Consider the following 18,369-nt stretch of genomic DNA (forward strand, 5'->3'; position numbering starts at 1 on the left):
CTACACACACACACACACACACACACACACACACAAACACACAAACAGGAAATCAGAGACAAATGACCTAAACACAAACTGTGAACAATTTCTTCTTGTCTGATCGATTTTTTAGCCCGAATAGAACTAACTTTAGAAAAACACAACATAATAAAACAATTACTTTGCACAACAGAACAAGAGGTACTGATCGATCGGCTCAAATGTCCATTTGTACACAAAACTAATGAAGACAGAGGCTGTGTGGCTGCGCTTATTAATAGAGGTATTTAGAGAAGCCAGACAGAGCGATGTAATCATTGTCATCTATTTCTCAGAAAAGAGATGTGGCAAATTGCAAGATCAAGTGTGCGTGTGTGAGAGAGATATAAAGTTAAGATGAGAGGATAGTGAATCCGATGTGTGTGTGTGTGTGTGTGTGTGTGCTTTCAGATCTCACAATGACGGTGGGTATCCAGACGGAGTCGCAGCAGCGCAGCAGACATTGACAAAGAGACTCCAGTGAGTCCTGAGCATGGCTGTGTTTCGATGGAGCTGTGAACGTGTTCTCCTTCAGAACGGGCTCTGATGAACACTCCACGGCCAACCTTGGACACACACACACACACACACACACACACACACACACACACACACACACACACACACACACACACACGCACACACACGCAAGACATACTGGTACTGGTAAATTCCCTCATCTGCATTTAAACTAAAACACTCTGCGGGTTGGCTGAACATATTAATTTAGATGAGTCACACACATATTCAACAATATTCACATCTGACATATGATAAAGTAGCACTTGATTCAATACAATACTCAAGTGTTTAAACAAGTGTATTCACTCTCTCTGTTCCAGTGATGCCATTGAGCTCTGTGAACATGTGACTGGACACTGTGCTGACCTGCAGGCAGCCTGAAAACAGACCAGGGACTGGAGCAGAAACCCCTCGGACCTGGAAGCCTGGCTGTTAGGGTCTGACTTCTTCAGACTCCTCTGGAGGATACAAGAGGAAGATGGGGAGAAACAAGAAGACACAGGATGAGAGACGAGAGGAGATGTGGAGCAAATTTGATAAAATCATGTCAGATCACAACATATTTCCTCGTGGGAATCACTTAAGTTTGTATTTAAAACAATAAAACTTTTCCATTAAAGCAGACACCTTGAAATCCTTCCTCCTACGGATGTCCCGATCCGAGTAATGTAATCTACCGATCTGATACTTCTATTTTAATAGATAATACAGTTGCACATTTCAAGTACATTCAAGTTATTTAAATCAGTCCAATGTATATGCTTGACAAATGAGTAGCTCTGCAATGCATTGGAAAAACAATGACTGCATCCAGGCTGCTCCTTTATGTTTTCTTCATGAAATGAAGGAAGCCAAACTATTTTTAAATGGCTCTCGACAATTCAACTCAGTGCAGCCTTGATCTAAAACTAGAACACTCAAAATGAGTAATACAATCTCAATTCCACTTTGCTGTGGTGTAATAGCTCAGCTTTAACATTCACAGTCGCAACAAATAAAAATCACAATTACGCTTTAACGCAGCATTATCGTAAAACTACTAAGAATAAACAACAGAACTCTCAACGACACTTAAAAGTGGCGTCGCAGCTTAACTTGAACACTAAATATCAAAATAACTAAATCTCAAGGCTCTCTTTTGTTCTTAAAGTGCATTTCTCTCTCTCTCATTCAGCCCTACTCTTACTCCCGCCGAGGTTCGTTTTAAGAGAAAATCATCATCTCTGCCAAGTTCCTCTTCTCATCAAGGACGTTTGAGACGGCACTAAAGAGTCTCAGGCTGTCCACACTTGTGCAGGGGCACGGAGAGACTCGGCTGCAGCAGCAACCAGTGAGGGGAATTGTGCAGCACTTGCCCTCGAGTACTGTAGTGCAGTGATTCTCAACTGGTGGGTCCACTTTTGGGTCGCGGACCCGTTTTCAGTGGGTCGCGGGCCTTTGACTGACAAAAAAAATAATTAATTAATTAATTTAAAAAAAATAATGTGATTTTATTTTGAAGGGCATTTTTTATGCAGCGGAATTATTCCGGCACTTGTTCAGCGGTGCAGGAAAAACACCGACCAATGCGTTGTGAATCACATCACGTGATGCAGCTCATCCAATCAAATATGGGTATTCTGACAAGTTTCCTGACTTGAGTGAGATGTTCACACACCGTGACACACGGAGGAGAGACGAGGATATAGAGACAGCAGAGCAGGACTATTGAGTTGTGAAAGTCAAATCATAGGACGATTTCCAAAAGAGAAAAATGTCCAGAGAGACCAGAGTCATTAGACTCTGACTGGACAGACTCATATAGGTGAATTCTTCCAACACTAAATTCTCTTTTTAGAAGATGAGTAAATATAATATTGTGGCTTTTTCACTTCACCCTGGATGAACTGAATTTAAAGCTGCAGATCAATTCAGTGAAAATATTTTTTCTAAAATTAATTTTGTAATGTAATTTATTTTTTAATCCAGCCATTATTTTACTTGAAATGAGAAGAACATTTATTTATGTATTTCTATGTATTATTTATAATCCATCCAGTTAAATTTGAAAAATGAGAATAATATTTGTTAAAATATAATTGATGTGTACTTTCTTTATTTGATTTGACAGTTGTTTACTACACAGAGACGTTACTACTACTAGACTTCTTGAATATAGATATACCCAAATTCGTGGTCGTGGGTCCCGGCTTGTCATTAAGGGGTGATGGTGGGTCCCGCAGCCAGACCAGTTGAGAACCACTGCTGTAGTGGACTGTCTGACCGTTTGTTTCTGAACAACCACTGATGAGGTGCTCACAGACCCCGGCCTCTATCTCCTCTAAGATCTCATTAAAAACTCTGCCAAGGCTGCTGCTTGCTGTGTGTTGACGTGGTGCCTTTTTCACAGGCTGTGCCTCTGACATTTCCCTGGAAGCGCTCCTTACAGCATTGAACGCAGCTCTGCTATGCTACCATGCTTACACTGCAGACATTACAAGTGCCTGTTGGACTGCTTGTGTTTTTCAATTTGAAATATTTACACGATGCTCTGAACCGTCTCTGATTTGAGTCCCGTCCTGCCACAAACTCTGCTCTCCGTTTAAAAAAAGATTGATAGGCGTCCCTAATTACACACATTAATTAATACATTTATTCTTTTAATTTGGGACATGATCACATGCCAACCAGGCATATCTTGCTGACAGTTGCGTCACTGTCTGTTACACGCGTAATGATCCAGTCTGAGACAGAAAGCTGCAATGAGTAACAGCTATGAAGAAGAAGAAAAAACAACAGAAAAGGACATTCAGAGTTTCACGGAAGAAGTAAATTCCTCTTGATACAACCTGTCAATCACAGATGTACTGTGTGACAGGTTGCTAGATAGCATCAAACGCTCATGTGTCAGTTGTGATAACCACCAAAAAATACTCTCTGGAGAATCACCACAAGACAAAGTCTCAGACAGACGGCACAGACACTTCTCTTCACTACCAGTTCTTGAATTGTTTATGCTTATTTGATACTTGTGGATACAAAGACGTGAAGAGAAACTAACTCACAGAGCTCCGCCGATGAGCAGGAGAGGGTAGGGGCAGCTCTGAGAATCTGTTAGTGATGGCCTCGATCAACCCCTCTATCTTCCCGTACTGGACTGGTCTGGACTGGTGGTTCAGTCTAGAGAATTCAGAGTGACAGCAGTTCATACAAAGGAGTTTTAAGCAGGTGGGGAGGTGGTGAAGGGAAGATACAGTCTGTAGAGGAGAGGGACATAATGTGAATCTCTGGGTAAGTGTGTCTGTAACTCATGGCATGGGCAAAGCTTACAAAACACCTACATCAATATATAACTACGTAGGCCTTCACGTCTCTGAATGTGTATTTACTATTTCCCTGTGGCATTGTGCGGGTGCACGTGCGTACACGTGTGTGTGTACCGTGTGTGCGTGTTCATCCGTTGACTCAGTAAGTGACTGCGTGAGTAACCGACTTTTGTAAGTCCAATATAGAAAATGTCTGGCAGGACAATTTTTTACTGACAAACAATCATAACTTTGTCAATCTCAAGACGAAGAGTCCTCGACAGTGTGACTGTGTTCGTGTCTACCTGAACAGGGCTGATGCGGCGTTGGCAGCCTGTGTGGCTACCAGCAGGCAGGAGGAGGAGACTCCACCCAACACAGCCTCCGAAACCGCCTCGAAACCTGAACCACTGGGGAAGAGGCGCTCGCTCGGGGGCTGCCTGTTCACAGAGGAACAAGTGCCATCATTAAATGTAGCCTTGAAGCTAGAGGGACAGTTTCCTGGACTACGCGGGGACATGGCCGTCTATTAGGGCTGCACGATGTGTTGTTTCACCAGCGACATTGCAATAAGTGCACATGTGCAACAGTTACATGGCAGGACACAATATGTCATTCTATAACATTTTTTGCTGTTTTATAAAAGTTGCACGGTTCTCCTTTTTCGTGACTGACCCAGTGTTTCCAGGTAATTACCCATCGTCTAGGTAGGCCCGCCACAGCTTCATAATGAACCGAGTAACCGCTTGGTGTGTGAAAAAAAAGAAATATTACAATGTCAGCTTTTTCCAATATCATGCAGCGCAAGCATCTACGATAAATTCTACAGGAATCACTGTTGTAAGCAAATAATCAATTAATCGAGGCAACTACCCAATGATATGAAACTGTGGATCCTAAAGGAGTCAGTGAGACTTTTCAGCGGCCTTTCAGAGTGTTGTGCTGATTTTTGACATTTTGGCCCATCAGAAATCTGTTCTCCAGCCTGATCTATCCGTCATTCTTTAGGCTCGCTGTGCCAATAACAGCAGTGACTGTCGCAGTGAACTCGCCCTCCCTCCGTCTCACCACCGTACACACAGACACGTGTTTTCTCTCTTTCAGGGCAGGGACACGTAATAAACAAATAGCGCTGACCTATAGGCGTTACAAAGATCACCAGAGTATGTCTGTGGTCTATGACGGAGCACCACGGCAGCTGTGTGACCGGCTCCCTGTTGCCACAACAGCAGTCACACAGAACATCCTAAATAACACATCAATGCACATAAAGGCGCACACACACACACACACACACACACACACACACACACACACACACACACTTATCTATAGATGCAGACAGACACAAAAACAGCTACAAACGAAAAACAAAAACGTCACTCTCTCTCTCTCTCACACACACACACACACACACACACACAGACACTTTAGCGTGTTCAGCTTTTAAGAGCTCTGGTCTGGCTTCTTGTTTTACTGTTCCTCTCGGCGTAAAGGACAAATTTCCCTTGCCATTTGAAGTCTCTTATCCTCTTTATCATTGTCATGTGACGAGGCGAACATTCCATTAAAATTGTGTCAACCTTGCAGAAATATGACAGCGTTTTTTACTGGCTCGTGATATATTTTCATCTGCGAGCAAGCAGACACTTAATTCAAATATAATTAAACTTTCCAGTGCACCATATTTAACACGTTTTACAGGAGGTCGCTGCTCTGCGTTGATGCAGCTGAAGTTGTTCAGTTTCTGAACAAACGTGCGGCGCTGTAGAACATCATTTGTAAAGTTGTGTTGTTTTGGTGCAAAAGCTTCAAAACTACTAGCTTCATTGTAACTGCAGTTATGAAGTAAAAATTCCTCAAATGCCACAAAATGGAAAATAGAAAGAAGAGGAATGACATACATCAGAATCAGAATGTAATTATATTACAAAATATGATCAACTGGCAAGTTTTACAAAGTGAAATAGATTCCAGGCAATCAGACTCCATCTCATTGTTTTATAATTATGTCAAATTAATACATCTTTCTTTAGAGTTTAGTGGGCTGCTATGGTATAAAGTGATGATACAGGAATAAACTACAAAGTGCTTCTTCAGTTCAAATAATTCCCACTGTAAGCTATTTACTGTGAGGTCTGTGGATCATCCCGAGTAACCAGGACAAGGTTTCTGATGTAAGTTTTCAATCCTTATCAGTGCGGCAGAGGTCTCAGTAGCAGATGTTTTAATATATATATATGTATATGTATATAAAACGGGGAGTCTCACCTTTCCAGTATCTCAGTAAGGAGCAGCAGACCTTGCTTCGGCACTTCCAGGTTGGTCAGCTGCAGAGCCTCGTTCAGACTGCGCACAAGGGACTCGATACCTAACACACAAACTCATTGTGACGAAGACACACTTGACCTGGCCGACAGAGACACATCCGTCTCATCCTCACACAAGGGTTTCCTGCATTACAATTAGAGTGACGGGCTCATAAATGTAACACATGTGCAAAGCGTCATCACACACCAACAAACAAAGAATCAAACAATGGCAGTGGTACATCTTTCTAATTCATGGCTACACAGAATCTGCTGCAATGATCTCTTGTTCATGCTGAGATAGAGCAGGAACTTAATAGCATCAGATATCCTGTGTTCTGGTAAATCAAGTTTCTATTGTATTCAAACTATTTCTCATCACCTACTGTGATGGCACACACTAGATAGAAGATTTAGAAAACACACACCAGGGCTTTCAGAGTTGGACAAAACTGGAATTTAGATACTCGTTCTGAAAAAAACACATAGCTGCCAACTATTTTTAGCTGTTTTGAGCTGAACTTTTGTTGGATGCCCAGTTTCTATTTATTCTCTCCGTGAGAGCCCACAATGGAAGAAACGGCTGATTCGTGGAGTTGAACTGGGGTCATCTTCACTAAAACCTAAATAAAGTGGTGGCTGGCTGGTGGGAGATCGCCTGAAAGTCTCCTACTAGCTGTTGGCTTCATTGTGAATCATTACGAGTAAATATCACAATAATAAACGTGTGTTTTCTGTTTTAAAATACTACTCCCCCATCTTTTAAGTGGTTATGTCTCCAGTCTGATCTGGAGCGCATCGCTGATATGTACGTGGTCTGTTTACGCTCGCGGTTATCTTCCATCATTACGGTTGTTGTTGAATTATTCATGGCTCAGACTTCTGTGTATAAGCTGTCACATGAACTATATTTCCATCATTTTTAGATGTTAACCGATACACCACGAAACCCAACGTTGAAGTTCTACAATGGGCTCTTTCACGTAGAGATTCCGCAATACTGTGGTTAAGAAGTTCTGCAAGCTGTCTAAGTTCTCTTACCGTAGACCGAGTGACACTGGGAGAAGAAGAGCGGGTCCTCAGTCAGTAGCACCAAACAGCTGTAGGCGGACCACAGCAGCACCTCACTATGACTACTGGCCAGACGGTCGAACAGAAACGCTGAGAGGGAAAAGAGAACATGTGTGAGGGGCTAAGTGACACAATGCTGCTCCACAATTCACTAAAATAAACCTCCTACAGTGCTGAGGGTGAAGGTGTGTGTGTGTGTGTGTGTGTGTATCACCAGGTATGTCAGCCTTGATGAAGGGAGCGCTGCACTGGGAATGAACCAGGACGGATGCGATACACCTCGCACTGATCACCTGCAACATCTCATCACCACTCATCAGCAACTGGAAAAAAAAAAAAACCGTTTTATGAGAATCCACTTATCATTGAAAACAGTGTGGAGAGCTTCTTTATTGTACCGACATACATTATAGCTTCTTCAACATTCCCAGGCTGCTGATGATACAAAGCTGTCTGAGACTCATCTACAGCACACCGTCTATTCTAGTTCATGAATTTATCAAAGTCAAACATCAGGACCATGGCCCTACATGGCAACTTGGAAATTAACTCTTATCAGATTGATCATGTTTTTCTACATTTGACAGATTTACATGATTTGCCAGGTCAGCATTGGGTGAGGCACAAATATCAGTATTATAATTTAAACATTAAAACTGAGGCAAATGTGCCCCCTGGGATAAATATGGATGAATTAGTTACTTATAAACACTTTCCATAAAACCTGAGACAGACTTGGTGTATGACATCATTTACCACCAATAACAGCAACGAAACAATCCGATGGAAAATCCAAGATAAGTAGATGATCTTATTGGCTCGGGACCCGGCTGAGAAAGGGTGCATGATTTATTTTTCTTGTTCAGTTTTTGTGTAGCACTGTTGCTGTTGTTTGTCTTTGCAACAATACTTGTAATAAGTTGTGTATGATTTAAAACAGTGCATGTATTTGGTAGAATGGATCCTAAAAGCAACAAAATAATTATGTTTTTGGGGATAATTTAGATTTGGGTGATTATTTAGTTAAGAGATACATTTTTATAACAACTCAACACACAATGCTTCTACAACAAAATGCTAACGTCGCGATCTGCGGTGTAATGTGAGTCTTAACTGAGAGAATCTAACTAGATGTAATCTGCACATTGATTTCCCAGACATGAAGCACAAATATTTGTCCAGGGTAAACCCTCCCTGAAGCCCGATTCAAAGGCCCATTAATCCAGGATTAGAACTTCTTGTTATGATTGTGGTCGGTGTCAGTATGTGGGTCGTGGGGGCGGGAGCAGGATGTTTGGACAGAGACCTTTTTCAGCATGAGAGGCAGAGGGTACTGGTCGGGGGACTGTTGCTCTTGGTTTTGGCCGAGGGTCTGCTCGTCGTCAGTGTGGATGTTCTGGTTCTCACGGCACACCGTCTGATCGGTATTGCCGTTCATCAGAACTGACACTGCCTCTGGCAGCTGCACCAGCAACCACAGCAGGCCTAGCAGAGGAAAGACACAATACAGATGACAAGGCTTAGAGACGCTCATGATGACAAGCATCACTGGTGCGATGATGAAAGTCAACCGTGGGAACAGGATCCACACAAAGGGATGTTAGAATAAATTCATACTGTGCACACATCAGAACTCAAACACACAATGCAATAAACAGTTATATAATTAGCAATTAAGTGTTGCTCAGCTGCATGGATTTTATTTTCCTTTCCAGCCACTTTGGGGACAAAGTACTAGAATAAAAACCCAAGAGATCACAAAAAGCACATTTTCTTTTCATTGAAAAGTCTTGAACGCTGTGTAGACAACACAGCGCTAAATTTAAAAAAAACAATAATCCTGTTTAATTCCTCCATGTTGCTGTTCTCACCAGGGCTGGGGAGGGTAAATCTATTAAGATCAAATCTGTTCAAAATTACACAAACAACAGCAAAAAATCTGCAGCTACTCTAAAAACCAGAATAACCCAAACGTGTACCTCTCTGCCAAGTTAATACAGCGATAAAACAACTAGAGGATAATAACGACTTTCCTTTTAAATAACTCCATCCTGGTTATCGCCCAATGCACACGCCGGAGAGCTTATTACCCTTAAAAAAATGAAAATTCCTAACAGATAGCAACACTCTTTCATCTCCGTGTAATCCGTCCTCTTTCTCCATCTCGCCCCGAAGTAGATTCTGGATCTTCACTGAGAAAGATGATGATGAAAGTGGTATTTTATAGCCTTTTAGCTTTTCTAAAATGAAAAAAACAGCTCTATTTCATTACTAATAATCCCTACTAACTAGTGGGGATCTATTATGATGAGACAGCAGTTTAAAAGACTATTTTTTGCATTAAACTGCCCCCCGTGCTATAAAGCCGTTTACTCCTGTGTTAAGTCCAAACCCATTAGTCCCGGTCCTAAATCTATCCCAGGCAGCTGGGAGTGAGATTATGTTTCCTACATGACAACAAATTCACAATAGCCATTCACTCACTCTGTCACTGAACTAGCTGCGGTTGTGCTCAGTTCAAATTTCCATCTATTTTTGATAACAGCCTCCCCTTATATCGGCTCGATGATTGTATTTTTCATGCGTGCCTAAGATAAGCACGCTGTACTGATCTCAACAACTTCAAACCTGTAGCAGGAAGCAATTCAATCTCACTCTGACTTTCTCGCGCTTAAGAAAAATAAATGAGGGCAATCATTTTTGGTCCAGGCAGCTAATGATGCTCTCAAGTAGGCTTTTAGGCACTCAGTTTGAAAGAAGTAAGTCATCACGAAAACTTTCAGTTCAAGAAGAATATTTTTTATGTAGAATATTTCCTGGCTTTGCCCAAGACAGCTGAATAAAATAAGGGACAGATGTTTATTTTTTCTCACCGACAGAGTTTTTGATGAGTTGGGGGGAGCTGGCTTTGGCCAAGGTCTGCAGCAACAGGACACACACTCTGTCCCTGATGGCAACGGGCAAAGACTGAGCCGCCGAGCCCCCGGCTGTCCCGAACAGTTTGAGCCACACGTAAAGCACCGAAGCCTTCAGCGCTTCGTCTGGGTACAGCAGGGCCGAGCACAGGTGCTCCAGCAAGGGCCCTGCATGGTGGACAGAGACGGGAGACAGACGAGGGCACACAGAATAAAAGAAGAGGAGACAGAAAACCGGGTCGGTGCAACTACAACAAAATGATATCTTGTGTATAAGTGCAACAAATCAAGTAAAGTGGGTTTAATAAACGTTTTTCTTGGGTTTCACTTGATCCGGAGTGTTTACGATTGTGTCTCACGAAGTCTCGCTCAAGGAGAAGTCTCGTTCTGAAATCACGTACGATGTGACTTCGTCGCTGGAAGACAAACGTGAGTGAGAGTTGGAGAGAGGAGTGCCGGGAGGTGTTTGCTGTGTAGCCGAGTGTTATCTAAAAGATCTCCAGTGTCACAGCTGAATATTTAGCTGATTGCGACAAAGCGGTTGAGGCCGCCAGATTTCGGTTGAGGCACAAAAACAGACCGGATCAAGCGAAACGTAAAGAAAAACGTTATTTCCCTGTATAGTCTTTTCCATGATGTTGTCCAAGCACATTTACTGGTCGTACATTGACGGTGAGAAATTGCGATTACATTATAGCCTGTTGAGAGGCTGCCGAGTTCTCCCTCAATACTGGACCGATATTAAACAACCGTTGTCCCCATTAGTCAGAAAAATACTAAAGTTACCCTTTCAGATAAGTGAGGAGACTAAGATACCAAGAGAAGAGTTAAGATAATATATCGTGAGAGAAGCAGAGATTAACAGCAACACAATGAGAGCAGCGAGACGACGGCGTGGAAATGGAGCAAACCTCTGGGAACAAAGTCTGTTTGTGAGTTTCACCTGAACGACCTCTTAAGCGGCGACAGACAATGCTGGAGCCAACGTGGAGGGAAAGCCGCCATGAAGATGAAAGGATCGACTGTCGGCTAGTGAGGAGAGAGCACGGTAGAGTGGCAGGCGGAAGAAGGAGATTAAAAAGAATACGTAGGAGCAGGACAGGAGTCTGTTCTCGGAGACTCACTGACAAAGAGAGAGAATGATTCATGAATCTGAAGAAAGGGAAAAGAGAAAGACAGAGCATAGAGAGACACTTGTGGAGAGAGTGGTGGCGCAAAAGAGAGAAGATGAGAACAGCTGGTGGAGGTAGAAAGGGCTGAGTGAGAGAAAGAGAGAAAGCCAGAGGGTGAGAGAGGATAAGACAGACGTGAGGAGGGAGAGGGCATCCACAAGAGTCAGAAAAAAGAGGGGAATGGAGAGAGACTGAAGCAAGACATAGAGAGAGATACAATGAAGGACACATACAGTATACAAAGGGACAAAAAATATGTTGCTGTAGTATTTGTGTGCATCTACAGTACTTGAATAAAATAACATGGACTTAGTCTCTTTAACATCACTGTTGTTTTTGCAGCTGGATGTCACAACAACGTTACAACCAAACTCTTCTTCCCTTCCCCGGTGTCAACGAGAGATATGTGGTTCTCGATGCAAGCAGCTCTCCCGGGGTCCAAACAATCGGATTCGTCCCGCTCTGAAAGGACACACGCTGCAAACAGCCTCGCCCCCTAACGGGCACCGCACCGGTATTATAAATGACATATTGAATGTGTGTGTGTGTACTGAAACAATGACGTTGGGACACAGCGTGGACTGCAGGCTGATTGTCTAAAACCATCCATCCATCATAGCTCAGTGACCACATCCACCAAATACAGATCAGATAATGACCGACCCACGGTAAGAGAAGACGTTAAATCAAAGGCCTAAAGCGACACACTATGATCACAGAAGAGAATGAAGTTGCTCTGTTAATCAGGTATCTTAATGCGAGTAAGATAACCTTGAGCGTTTACATGACAGCTGTACTACGTACTTTATTATTGTGGATGTATAAGAAAAAAAGAGAAAATGTAAGATGGGCAGACAGAGACAGACATAAATGGCTTCAGAGAAGAAAGAGAGCGTCTTTGAGAACGGAGGGTGAACGATGGTTAAGTGCGGGGCAGCGCTGGAGGAACAAAGAGAGGAGAAGAGAGACGGAAAGAGATGACAGAGGAGGAGAGCCGAGCCCAAACCCAGCCGCTCTGTGCAGCAGATCAAAACCCATGTGAGGCAGGACAGGCTCCCAGACATGTTTGATTAAACCGATATATACGAGGGGGCCGAGATGAGAGCCAGGCATGAGGAGAGGAGAGAGCGATGAAGGGAGAGGGGGAGGGGGGGAGGAGGGAGATAAGACCTCCACAAGCAGAGGAGGGAAGTGCACGAACACAATTTAGGAGTGGTGGAAAATAAAAGCCTTGTTTTATTTGATGACGCACACGTGCAACCACAGAGACAGACGCACAAAGAGCTGAAACAAAAAAAGATAAAACATTTTCTTCTGCTTTGTTGAGCACATAAAACAAAAGGTTCCCTTCCGTTGCCGTGCCACCGTGACGCTGTGATCTGCCGCTCTGTTCGTCCTGTGATCTGCTTCCTACAGTATTTCTCTGTTGTTCTGCACTTGTTGCTTCAGCCTGCTTCACTGAGCCCTTCTGTGGCTTTTGGCTTTCATCTTCCAGTGTTTTCCCCAAAAAGAAAAATGCAATCGTTTGGTCCATCCAAATACATGCTCTCAAAGCCAAACATATTTTCCTCTATGTATTTCTTTCAAATGTCTGCATAGAAACCCAGCTGTTAAGTGCAGATTGATCTGCCAAAACGGTGCATTAATGTGTCGTCTTATCAGAGATATCGTGTCATTAGCGACTTCACTGTTGGATTTTTGGCACTGTGATCTCGACCTGCAAGAAACACTGCAGCCGTTGTCCTCTTCCTTGTTACCTTTATCTACCTTCCTCTTTCCTTATCTCATTAATGCTTCATCTTCCCTCCCTGCTCCCTCACATGTCTGTACCCACTCCTCAGATAGGACCTAAGGGAGTAAGACACCAGCAACGCAGATGAGCGAGGGAGGGGGGAACAGAGAGAGAGAGAGAGAGAGAGCAAGAGGGAGAGAGAGAGGATAAAGAGAAGGGAGCAGAGCAAAGCAAAGGGGTGAGAAAAAAGCAAACGGGTTAATCAGTTAGATTGGCAGGCGGACAGGGAGTCAGAGTCAGAGAGAGAGAGAGACAGAAATGTGTCGGGTTCTCTGGGTCCGTGTTGTCGTTGCCGTGCTGTTGTCATTAGTGCAAACAGCCCCACAGAGACTGACTGAGTGACGGGCCACAGACAGACACACACAGTCAATAGTGGCAGCCCGCATGTCGCGTCCGCCTCACAACAAGCCACCGCCACCCCATGTGGTTCAGGGGAGCTTGTAAAAGTCATTAAAATACATGAAGGTGGACACACATGTTGCAGAGTGAAATAACTACTCTGCCTGCTTATTTGGCACGAGGCTCACATTCACTCTTGCCTGAAAAAAACAGGCATTCGGGCATGACATAAACATACAACAACACACGCTGGAGGTTGATTAATGATGCTCATTAAACAGAGTAATGGTTCAGGAAGTAGACATCATACAGGCGACTGTGGCAGAGATTCTGCCTCACTACACTGCAGGATTTTACATATATATAAAGATATCCATATATATGGGCAATTTCAGGGGAAAGGTTGGATGAACATGTATGTGGAACTTTTGTAGCGTTTTTTTGGCATGGCATCGGCACGGTATCTCAATGCAGCTGGAGCGTAATGGAAAAGGTCACAGCGGCCAGAGAGATTGAATTGGGAGAGTGCAGGGGAAAGGATATGAAAAATACAGTTTTGTGACTTCCTCCCCCCCCAAGCACATTTCAGAAGCGGACACGTGACAACTATTTCTATGCATTAGGGATGTAATTGAAAAGGTCAAAATTGAATTGTGGATCTCGCTGTGCAGAGAGAACAAGAAATGCTGAAAATTAAATATTCTTTCACATCTTTCTCTTCCATTCAAGTTGAAAATATTTCCAGATCTCAGCTTTCAAGGTGACTCGCCCCAGTGTCGCATTATTTTTGAATCCAATTATTTTAGAAGGCACAGAGAAGATAGAGATAACAGGCAGCACAGCACGTCGAGCCATCCGAGAGCCGACCCGATCCAAACTCATTTGCAGTTTTAAAACTGACTCATTATCTGTTCCGATCCCAAATGATTATGCAACTCTCTAAATGTCAATCTCTCAATAACTAAGTACGTAAATGCATCACCCTTTTGTCCAGTATCACGGAAACTAGGCAGAATGCCATGAGCTGCTGACAGTATAATAGCTGTTTATCTCCTGCCCTCCAACAAAGCAATGTTATGTTTCAAAATAGCAGCTTTTGGTGCATCTTTATTGACTGTGAGTGCTACTCATAACCATTAAAAATGACAACACACTGCTGTTTGTACACCAGTGCCAGTATATATATGTAACTGTGAGATGTGAGGTGTCTCACCATACTGAGTCACCAGACTGAGGGCCACGTTGGGGACTGCTTTCACGAGGTTCCCCAAGAAGTTGAAGGTGGGCAGGAAGCCCTTCACGCCGAGCTGGTCACTCAGCTGTACAGGGAACGCACAAAATAAAAATCAACAACAATAGATACACAACAATAGAAAGGAACACGGCACGGGCGCATACACACAATGTAAAGCTTCACAGCGCTTGAGCTAGAAGTCTTGTATCGGTATTATTTTAGCACCACAGCAGGCGTGACAATAATTCAACTACAAGTACTGCAGCACCACAATTGATACTCCAGATCCTCTTACATAGTAATCCCTGTAATTCATTGTTTTTCTGCACCTCTGCCTGGTGTTGTAGCGCTCTGTCATCATCAGTACACACAGCTTTACTATCATCATGAGGCTTTTCCTCCACCGCCTCCCCCAGAGGTGACACAGCAGCAGCGAGAGGGAGGCGAGCCCGTTCTGTTTACTAAACGACCCTGGGAGGACACGTCGTGGATTTCACAAGTGCCGTTAAATATTTGATGATGTCGTTCTGTGTGGTCTGTGCCGGCACGTGTTCGAGGAGCAGGTGTGTTTCTTTATACGTCTGTAAAAATGCGTTTGTCCCACCTGTTTGTGTATCTCGTCCAAAACAAAGCGGTACGACAGCTCGCTCTGGAGCTCCAACAGCAGCTGAACCAGCACTGACACACGCAAACACACACAAATTGAAAAACATTCATTAAACTTTGGCATTACAGTTTAAAATATTGGTCTTCATAATATTTACATATATCCGTTCCCTGCAAAAAAAAAAAGGTTAGAAAATATCAAATCAGGCTCATTTGCGTTATATATAGAACTTGTGTTGTTGATTTCTAGAGAACAAACGGTAGAAGTTTAGTCTTTGACATTGTTTTACCATCTGTTACAGAAATATTTAATTAGTATTATCAAGACACACACACACACACACACACACACACACACACACACACACACACGCACACACATCATGACTGCATTATTAATAGGGCTCAAATGAGTTTCACAGTGTGTTCGTCACAAATTCTCTGTGCAAAGAGCAAAAACCAGTGTCAGATTTTAAGCACTCTACTTAACTATTACAGCAAAGTGGTCTCTGAGGCGTTTTGAGAAACATCTCCTAACGTCATTTGCACTAAGCAAAAGATTTTTAGCATTTTGTTAGACTTTGCTGCAGTGAGATAAATCCGACTGGGCGCGAAAGAAAATCTGCATATAGCAGCCTCAACTGATCAATCAACGCAAAGAGAGAAGATACTGCAAAGTGTAGCAGTGAGAGAATATCAATAAAATGAGGTCAAAGCCTTCAAAAACGTTACATTTACAAACTGCTGAGTGAAGTCAATGTAAGATCACCTTAGTACCCGGCAGAAATCATTATCACCGTCAAAGACAGCTCTTGTGTAAGTGCCTTTGCGATAAAGAGTGACTCATAGCCTGTGTGTGTGTGTGTGTCTGCACTCTCAGACTGTCTGCATTGTAACAACACATAAATAAGTCTGTGAGCAGGGTGTATGGGCGCACACACACACACACACACATTATCTGAACCAATAGGAGGCATCTCTTCACCTTGGTCAACCTTCTCCAGAGTGGCTTGGTCCTCCGCGGTGTGAAGCATCCCTGGGGACAGAACAGAAACGACACGCTGGATTTAAAGAGCACACTTCACAAACCCATTGTGATTTTAAGAGGTCTGCCAAAGGTATAATATGAAAAAAAAAAGGAATTAACTAGGTTAAGAAACGGGAGCTTGACAAAAACAGAGGACACAAAGTACAAGGAGATCCGTGTTATTGAGGGTTGAGGTCTAATTAATCACACTGTACAGTTTGTACCCTAAAGGAACCTGTGTGACAGTCACAAATCTACTGCATCCTGCGTTAGTTTTGCAGCAAAAAAAACAACATCATGAAGCAAGTGTGTGAGAAATGCTACGACTGCATCTGTAAATACTGCCCTGCAAGTGTAAAAATGAAATGAAAGGCATATCTTATATTGGAGTATGCTCTCGTCGGCACATGGTGAAACTCCGTTCAGCAGACCATCCCACAAGCACCGTAATGGCTCTTTTACCGTCATAATGGCCGTAGATTTTTGCCCCACATCCTCTCATTGCCCTAATTTGATTCGAGCTCAAATGGCATAACACTTCACGCTGTAATAACCTGGTGAGATCCAATGAGGAGATAAGTAGCAGCTCCATAAAAACACACTGTGGTGGTAAGAACTTTATGAACTAACACCCCGGTGCTTTTAACCTGCATAAAGGTATTTACCGCAATACAGGGAGAGTAAAGCTGCTCTCCTTGTACACAAAGCAGGATCTCAGAGGGTAACTGGCTTCACTCAGCGGTTGTCATAATATCGATGACTTTATATACATCCAAGATAGATGAGTGCTGGACCAACTCATTGCTCTCTAAAACATTCTCATCAATCATTGTATCGTAATAATGTAATTATTGCATTGGTGCGCAGCTTTTATACGCTACTTATAGCTTGGTCAGCAGAGAATATTTAGACAGTGTTTAGACAGTCAGACACAAGTAGTTTAAATAATTAAAACTATGCAATTACCAGACAATTTCACATTTGATTTAATCTAGCCGTCATGAAAGAGGAACATAAGTTATGTACCCGGTACTTAATGAAGGTCCAAAGATCTGCTCAGTTCATCATCAGTAAATGTAATGTGTGTGTGGGTTTGATCCACAGATGGCAAGTGTGTACTTTGATTACGTCTTTAACACGAAAGAAAAGCAGCAAACAGCTGGTTAACTCTGTTAAATCTATTTTTAAATATAATTATATAATATTGATTACTTCTGTAAACTACTAAGATACCACAGGTGTTGTGATAAGATCTATCGTCTTGGTTGTTTTCAGTCTGACCTTGCAGAAAAGCAGCGATGTGACTGCAACACTAGCACGACTGTGGGCTGACCCGGTGGAGATTAGTTTCAAGACAACAGAACAGATGAGAGATAAAAGCCCAGTGCTTCCTAGTCCTTCTTGCTTGTCCGTCCTTCACATCTTAATTCCATGCTGTACGATTCACCACTTCTCACCCAGTAGAGAAGCTGTAAAACGCAGAGAGACTGTGTTGTCCTGTCGAAAAAGCTCCCTCAGGGCGCCCGGAGAACACTTCAGCACCCCGCTGATGCCATACAAGGCAAAAGACTTCCTCGCTGACTGCAGCAGGAACAGAGGGAGAGATATGGGAGGGTAAACAAATCCTGTGCATCAAGGGAAATTAACAGGGTAATGTATTTTCCGTGAATATTTTTTGTGATCAATCCTAAAATGTACCTAAGACAGGAAATGCTGGGGGAACACAGACACAGACACACACACACACACACACACACACACACACACACACACACACACACACAGCTAGCTATAACTTCACAAACACTATCCAGCCAAATAATGGCATGAGTCATTTTGGTCTAGGAAGGTCCTCATTTTCAAATAAAATAAAACAAGCTAATACTCCTCACCGCTATATCTTCACTTTCCATCATTTCAATGACGCAGGCCACACAGAGCAGCAGCCCGCCCCCCTCTGCAGGCCCCAGGCGGCCGCTCCATTTCGGGTCATGCCTGAAGTGGATCTTGTCAAAAACGATATCCGTACTTGACATTTGTTTTGGTCGTTCCACCTGTTGAAACAGAAAATGCAGCC

At 43.1% G+C, this 18,369-nt stretch overlaps 1 protein-coding gene across 1 annotated transcript in view; it reads right to left on the minus strand.

Annotated features, from left to right (window-relative positions):
- Nucleotides 1-18,328, minus strand: part of mei1 (meiotic double-stranded break formation protein 1) — a 45,777-nt gene extending 27,449 nt beyond the window's left edge. Inside the window, exons 1-14 of the mRNA XM_076086684.1 lie at nucleotides 18,185-18,328; nucleotides 17,750-17,873; nucleotides 16,251-16,301; nucleotides 15,264-15,337; nucleotides 14,639-14,744; nucleotides 10,081-10,290; nucleotides 8,514-8,692; nucleotides 7,422-7,530; nucleotides 7,178-7,297; nucleotides 6,099-6,198; nucleotides 4,133-4,267; nucleotides 3,588-3,702; nucleotides 910-1,001; nucleotides 440-587 (exon numbers count right to left, since the gene is read on the minus strand). Coding sequence (XP_075942799.1) covers nucleotides 440-587; nucleotides 910-1,001; nucleotides 3,588-3,702; nucleotides 4,133-4,267; nucleotides 6,099-6,198; nucleotides 7,178-7,297; nucleotides 7,422-7,530; nucleotides 8,514-8,692; nucleotides 10,081-10,290; nucleotides 14,639-14,744; nucleotides 15,264-15,337; nucleotides 16,251-16,301; nucleotides 17,750-17,873; nucleotides 18,185-18,328 — 1,707 coding nt within the window. The remainder of the gene's footprint in view (nucleotides 1-439; nucleotides 588-909; nucleotides 1,002-3,587; nucleotides 3,703-4,132; nucleotides 4,268-6,098; nucleotides 6,199-7,177; nucleotides 7,298-7,421; nucleotides 7,531-8,513; nucleotides 8,693-10,080; nucleotides 10,291-14,638; nucleotides 14,745-15,263; nucleotides 15,338-16,250; nucleotides 16,302-17,749; nucleotides 17,874-18,184) is intronic.
- Nucleotides 18,329-18,369: the final 41 nt, after the last annotated feature.

Source organism: Anarhichas minor, unplaced genomic scaffold (assembly GCF_050575085.1).
Source record: "Anarhichas minor isolate MPS153535 unplaced genomic scaffold, ASM5057508v1 ptg000007l, whole genome shotgun sequence".
Lineage (NCBI taxonomy): Eukaryota > Metazoa > Chordata > Actinopteri > Perciformes > Anarhichadidae > Anarhichas > Anarhichas minor.